Source organism: Phragmites australis, chromosome 1, assembly GCF_958298935.1.
Source record: "Phragmites australis chromosome 1, lpPhrAust1.1, whole genome shotgun sequence".
Lineage (NCBI taxonomy): Eukaryota > Viridiplantae > Streptophyta > Magnoliopsida > Poales > Poaceae > Phragmites > Phragmites australis.
Window position 1 is genome coordinate 40,686,852 of NC_084921.1, and position 7,604 is coordinate 40,694,455.

The 7,604-nt window shown below is 43.1% G+C and overlaps 1 protein-coding gene across 1 annotated transcript; it reads left to right on the top strand.

Moving 5' to 3' along the window:
• The first annotated feature begins 823 nt into the window (after nt 1-823).
• LOC133889418 (B3 domain-containing protein LFL1-like) lies at nt 824-5,394 on the top strand. The gene is made up of 7 exons (XM_062329951.1): nt 824-1,131; nt 2,723-2,764; nt 2,873-2,959; nt 3,070-3,170; nt 4,591-4,637; nt 4,726-4,802; nt 4,901-5,394. Exons 1-7 carry the CDS (start codon nt 985-987, stop codon nt 5,273-5,275), a joined length of 876 nt encoding a protein of 291 aa, XP_062185935.1. The 5' UTR covers nt 824-984; the 3' UTR covers nt 5,276-5,394.
• The last annotated feature ends 2,210 nt before the right edge of the window (nt 5,395-7,604 follow it).

A 7,604-nucleotide genomic window follows, 5' to 3' on the forward strand; every position in this document is an offset into this window, starting at 1 on the left:
ATAAGCATTGTGCTTTATCAGTCCAATCTCTTTCTTAGCCTATATCCCTAACTATCAGTCCATTCGGTTGTATCTTGCACAACATAGATGCTTGAAATGTTGCCACAGTGTTAGACTTGGAGATAAGAGAGTTTCTTCATCTGCGCTTAGGTACTCACCTCTCGAACGCTCATGGATAGTTTGTACCTTCCAAAACACCGGCCAGCAGTGACGAATCTAAAATAAAAATAACTAAATATCTCACTTGTTATGCTAAAGATCTAGATATCCTATTTATTAAGCTAGGTGTTTCATACTGTGTCTAGTGAATATAATGAATTACTAAAGTAAAAAATTACTTAGCATGCTATATACCCCTCTGGCTATAAGGTGAGTTCGCCCCTGCCAGCCGGTTAAGTTTGTGCTCCCAAGTGCTGTTTCCCTCTCTCCAAAAATAAAAAAGAAGAAGCTAATTTTAGCGTCCCCCATGTTTCAAGCTTCACCGCAGCCTTACCAGTGAATCGCCAGAGCGCGCGCGGCAGTGAACGCAACCAATGACCAAGGTCACCCACCCAATGACCAAGGCGAAGGCAGCAGAGCGGCGACGCGCCCCCGACCCCTGAAAACCGGGCGCAGCAGGCAGCTAGCCCGGCCCCCGGGTCGAGTTCAAAACAAGCGGGCCATTTGTCTCGGCGCCCGCAGGGAATCCCGATGCGGGGAGGGAGAAATGACATCATGCCAGCCCGCGCCTCCCACCCGTCGCTTGCCACCTCGCGCCCCTGCGGTTGGCCGCGCCCACGCGCCCTAGGCCTCGCCCCGTCGGGCGTTGGCTCCCCACCTTCGCCCATTTCAGAGCTCTCTCGCCACTTGTCACCGCGCGCCCCCGCCTCCGCGTCTCCGCCCGCCCCGCCCATCCGGCTATAAAAGCCCCGCCCGCCCCAACCCTAGACGCCGCCGCCGCTGCCGCTTCGTCCTCCCAGTACCTTCTCCGCCTGTTCCACCGGTATGACCGGCATCAGCAAGGGCCGCCCCTCCCCGACCTCCACCTCCTCCTCCTCCGGCGACAGTAGGCCTCGGCGGATCACCCGGAAGCGCAGGTCCGCCCGCCGCGGGACCCGCGGCGCCGCCCGGAGGCCACCGGCGCCTCGATCGGTGAGTGCCTCGGAATTCACGGTCTCCTCCTACTGTGCGTTATATATGCGTATGCGCGTGGCAGTGGTGGGCCGTCGTGGTGGGGAGGCGCGGTGGGCTGGAGGCCCAGGGGGGGACTGGTGGCGATCCCCTTCCAGGTCCCGATGTTGCTGGATTTTAAAATTTTCGTGGGAAGGAAGGAGGTTGCGGATGTTGACGTTTGTGGGAGATTTGGGGCTCCGATCCGTCCGGTTGCTGATTTGATTAGCCAATCGTTGTTTTCCAGCAGCTGCTTGGATTGCAGGTTTTGTTCGAATTCCAAGATCATATTCGGCGATCTAGTGTACGGATGGGTGCTTCATTAATCATTACCATGGTGGAGGTGTGATCAATTGGTAATGTTTGCTGTAGATGTCAGCGTTAATTGGTAGGTTGAAGAATGTGGGTTATGGTAAGGTATAATTATGCCACTAATGTTGATTTCGTGATAGTGACAGCTCATCCCAACGTTGTTTGGGCCAGTAATTGCCCAATTATCCATGTTTTCGGGTTAATCGGAGTACGATTTCACAGTTAGACCACGTGCCGTCGCACGTGGCACATGGTTAGAAGATGCTATGTAGGTCTCATATTGCCGTTTCAGGTAACACGTATTATCAATTGTAAGTGCATAATTTGGCAGTAACTTTATGCATAGTTTTGGTTTTCCCAGCAGCTGTAGTTAGGGCGCCTACAGCAGCAGAGACCGCAAAAACGAACAGCATCACTGTGCCGTCAGATTTGCCGATCGGACCGGCCGGCAAACGCCTCCAACAGCGCTACAGGGATGCGGTGCAACGTTGGTAGGAATTTCAATACACGTGTGTGTTATGCAGCACAAATGGTAGGAATTGGCTGTACGAGTGTGGATCTTTGATTGACACTGACACTTCCTCTCCAGAAGCCACACAAATGATTGTATCATACATCCTGTACTGGCAGGACAGCCTGTATCATACAAGTGACTGATACATGTCATGGACTGGTCCACCATCTGGTATCAATCAAACAGTGGTTCATTGGGTCTGTGGTTCTTGGGCCTCAATGGCTAAGTAACCTTTCATTTAAGCCAAATACAATTAATCTTTTGATATTGAAGGTGCTAGTTTTGTTTTCCACGTTTGTGGTTTGGTCTGAACACTTTGATAGTATGAGATTTCCTCTTCCACGAGAAAACTGGGAAAGTTCTCTGCTGTGTTCTTGAAAATGATTACTAGACGTGGAAAGCTATGTGCAAATCAGCAAAATTTGTGTTTTTGGTGGTATCATTTCTATCACTATTGATGGGTGACATAAGTATAGTGGGTTTATTCGCCTATACAACCAGTGGGTGAGGACATGAGCAGTAGAATACTCGAATGATTGACCAATTAGAAACTTTTGTGATCATTTATAAATGTTATTAATCCGATTATCTGCACTGGAAGGTAGATTAGTGCAATCGATTGTGAATAGATCAATAGAGATAAGGCATGACAAAACCTTTCTTCCTACATAAGGACTGTTGGGTTTTTTCCTCAGTTCTTTTCCAGACTATATGCATAGTCTCTGATGCATTCATATTTTGATGCAGGTAAATGAGCTGGACTTGAATACAGCTGCTCTTGATCCGGATGTAAGGTCCATGCAAAAAATTAGAGTATTTTTCCCTCTGTAGAAAAGAAAGAGTTAGTAGAATATAGTTAACTTTTCTGGGTCAAAAGATTCTCCAATGTTTATGCAGCATTATGCTACTGGATTGAGAGTTATTCTGCAGAAGGAGCTTCGAAATAGCGATGTAAGCCAACTTGGAAGAATCGTTCTCCCAAAGGTCGGTTATCATGCAAACAATTTTTTAAAACTTTCCCTTTTCCGCTTATTCTGTATACACTCTCCTTTCTATAACTATTGATACTTGTCACTGATGAATGAATCCTGCAGAAGGAGGCGGAGGCTTACCTCCCGATTCTGATATCAAAGGACGGAAAAAGTTTATGCATGCAAGATTTGCTAAATGCACAACTGTGGACCTTCAAGTACAGGTTGGGCAACTTGTAACTTACTTGGCTCTAATGTTTGTTACACTGAGCACACTGAATCCTTCACTTCTTTTAGGCCAAGTAGCACGATCTCTGCTAAAACTTAACTAGGAAGAACAAAAATGTTATTCTGCCAAGCAGCTTTCAGAAAAATTGTGGATATTACATAAATTTGAAGCAACACATATTAATCCGTGTCGTACTTTATTCTTAATGTTCTCTTAGCTTGCATTGAATGTTATCTAAATTGAATAAGTTCATCTGGAAGAAGCAAATTGCAGAGAAGACTGTGACCGTCTTTTGATATTGTGCCATGTCGACCATATTTTGATACCGTGCCATGTCTAACAAGGAATGGATTAGATCAGAATAATTTTTTATGCATGTGTGCAAAACCATTTAAACTTCAAACTATGGATACGAATCCTGTCACAAATGTTATGATTTATGAGCAATGGATTAGATCATATTTGGTTCCCGCATTGTTTATCTTCCTTATTTGCCATCCGTTTTATCTTTTTTGCCCTCTTTCCCACTCCGTGACGCTGCTGCAGAATTCCCGTCGAAAACACTGTACAATGTTACTGTTACGGGTCCTCTTCATAGGGTTTAATGGACTTGTGTTCCTTCAAAAATCATAAAACTTTTTGTGAGTGTTTTATAATCTATGTGCAACCTATTTTAATTAGATTCATCCAAAAAGCATGTGTAGAATTTAAATTAATATTATAAAAAACTATTTTTATAACTTCTAACAATTGTTAATGACTCAAATAAAATCATAAAAATCTCGGAAAATTCATTAGTATTTTTCTTATGTGATATACCAATTTCTAAAATTATTTCTAGCACTAGGTTATATAGTGAAAAAATGAGTTACTTTGTAATGCTTTATTTATATGCAATGATTTTTCACTATATAACCTAGGACTAGAAATAATTTTATAAATTATTCTATCACATAAGAAGAATATTAATGAATTTTTTTTAGATTTTTGTGATTTTATTTGAGGCCCTAACAATTATTAGAAGTTATAAAAATAGTCTTTTTTTAAGAATTGTAATTTAAATTTCACACAATTTTTTTGGGTGAACCTAATTAAAATGTGTTACACATGGATTATGAAACATTTACAAAAAAATTAGGATTTTTGGAGAATCAGAAGATCCCTGATTTTTTAACAGAAGTCCGCTGCCTCCATGAACAGTACCCGTGAAAGTAACCGTGTACAGTGTAGTGTAATTCTGTGGTCAGCGTCCCGGAGTGGCCAGGAGGGAAGAAAAGATAAAACCAAGAACACGAACTTTTTCAATGGCAGTGAGAGAACACAAACTTTTTTCAATAGCAGTGAGGGAATTCTCCCTTGTTTTTAGTATGCTCTTGCTTATCAACTAGAGTGAGAGTCCATCATCTCCCATGCAGATATTGGCCCAACAATAAAAGCAGGATGTACGTACTTGAAAATACTGGTGAGTACTTTCCTTTTATCTTTTCCTGTATCGTATCATTTCATAGATCAGTTCTCTTATATTTCCTCAACCTTTTTAAACATCCCAGGGGATTATGTCAGAGCTCATGATCTTCAGCAAGGAGACTTCATTGTGATATACAGAGACGACGAAAATAACCGCTTTGTACTCAGTTTTCCTCATTAGCATTTAAGATACTTGCTCATTTTTGGCATTCAGTCAGTAGTCGCTTACTGTGTACTGTATATTTGTACCACATGAAGGTCATAGGAGCAAAGAAAGCGGGAGATGAACGCACTGCCACTGTGCCACAACTCCATGAGCATATCTCTGCGACTTTGCCAGCTTCACAAGTTATCCATGACTACGCAGCTCCTGTTGCACCAGAAGCTGATATCCTTGCCATGGTGCCACAAGCTAATGAGAACTATGAGATATTCGACGGGATACTGAACTCTCTGCCAGAGATACCAGTAGCCAATGTGAGGTACTCTGACTTCTTCGATCCATTTGGTGACTGCATGGACATGACAAATCCCCTGAACGCCAGCCACTCCGTTCACCTGGCGGCACATTTCCATGACGACAAGACAGGGAATTCTTCGTTACCCTACCCAAATACTGGGCCTCAGATGTGAGATCCAGTCGGAAAACTGCTGGATCAGAATAGCCTGCATGAAGCTCAGAAAACTCCCTCCTTGACGCCATTGTTGTACATCCAAATAATTGGTGTCCTCATTTTGTATGTTGTATATGATTAACTGCTCCCTGCTATTTATGTGTGAAAGCTTTAGCTTTTGACTCCGCAAAACTGAACGTTTCATCAGATGCAACTCTCTGATGTGGGATGTTTTTCGCCTCCTGATTTGTGCAGGTACGAAAACGAAAGATATCCTGTGCATTTTACCTATGCAAGCAAATCTGGTTTTTATCATTGGCATGACCACTGGATGTGTTTCCAAAGGGATCCACCGACGTGCTTCCATGTTCCCGGGAGTCTGATACGGCGCTCTTGGTTTCTGAGTAGAGTGATCCACATGGTTGGACGCTTATTTAGGGCGTGATGCCAACCCCTTTTGTGCTTCAGCTACTTGTCTCAAGTGTATCCGTGATGCTCCTGGAGCTTCGTTCTTGGATTGGCTAGAGCACTTCTCTAGTACGTCAGGTTTCTTCGAAAGTTTAATGGAATGCTCGATTGATTGTTCGGTTGACTGGTCGTCGTCCCTAGCCGTTACTTGCAGCATGAAGACTATGCTGCACAGGTGTACCTTGAGAGAGCAGTCTGAGCTGTTAGGGGAGTTGATACCCTTTGTTGTGCTGTTAGCATTCCATGTATGTAAATGTTGCATGTGTCACTTTCCCCACTGCATTCAGTTATGCCTAAAGTTAGTTCAGTGAGCATAATAGTATTTTTTTTTTCATTACCACCTAAATGGTCATCACTGTCAATTTAAAAACTACATTACTACTAGTTTGAACCGACAGTGATCAAGCGATAGTGATAATATCGGATATAGACCGGCACAAATAATGAATATCAATACCGATTTGTAACACGAATCGGCAGTGATACAAACTATCACTGCCAATTTTTGAGTTGATTCTGCCAATTGTTATACTTATCATTGCTAATTCTAGCTACGAACTGGCAGTAATACTCAATCTAAGAATAAATAAATAAAATTTAAACAGGCAGGTAATAATTTAACTGAACTTTATATTACTAATCATAGAATTACTGGTTTGTATTACACTAATATATAATTAAGTCACTAATAATTCCTAACTCTATCACTGTACACAAAAACAAAAGACACGGCCGCACACGTAAAAGAACCCTAAACCCTCACACGCGCATCTACCACTTAAGGTTGGCCACGACGAAGAAGTAGTAGTAGTCGTCGCCCTCGCTGTTGCTATCGTTGTCCACGACTTCCTCCCGCGTGTCGGCCTCCTCCTCCTCCTCCTCATCCGAGCTCCGGGGCCTTTTCACCTTCAGCTCGTCAAGGAAGTAGTTCCAAATGTCATCCTCGGAAGGGAACCCTACCGATCCTCCGGGGTCCGAGGACTGCGCTTCGTCCGAACTCTCTAGCAGGGCCGAAGCCTCATCCTCAGATGACGACGCGGGTGTGGGTGGTGTGGCCGGAGAAGGTGGCGGCGAAGGCATTGGTGGAGTGGCGGAGTGGGAGAAGGTGGTGGGTAATCCATCGTGGTGGTGGAGGAGAGAGGGCGAAAGAGATCGAGTGTGAGAGCAAGAGCGAGTGAGATGAGCCATCGAGTGAAATTTAAAGGTGTTCGGGAGAAGCCGAGCAGGCAGGCACTGGAATTTCTATGATTTTTGGACTATCACTGCCGGTTTGTAAATACAAACAACAATTATAGTCATTATCATTGCCGATTATTAAAGACACGTCTTTTTATTAACTAGTATTACTGCTGGTTCATGTTACAAGAACTGACAGTGATGATGACTTTTACTACTGATTTTTACTGGCTTAGCTTTTTATATGAGCCTTGAGCTTATGAACCGACGGTGAAAGGAGGGCAAGAATTACCCTTTATGTAGTAGTGTTTTCAAGGTATTGGCATTACAGACATCAAAAGAGCCCCAAAAGTTATTGTTGTTTGATGTATCATTACCCAAAAAAGAAAAAGGGAAATCACCTTCATGCCATTATGAAGATTTGTATCTTGCCAAAATACCACTGGTGTGTCTATGACATGTAAGGTCAGATCTCATATATCATTGAGATAGTTTAGTGGTATTTTGGTAAAGTAGGAGAGAGAGTAGTATATTGGCAATTTTCCCAAAAAGAAATGTTGTAAGAAATTGTAGTAGTAGGTATTTGGTCCGTTTACCCACTTTATAATTATAGTTTTATTAGAGTAGAAAAGCTATATAGATAGTTGCTCATCTTGAGACCAATTAACCTGGTGCCTGGGTGGTTCGGCAATCATGTGTAGTCA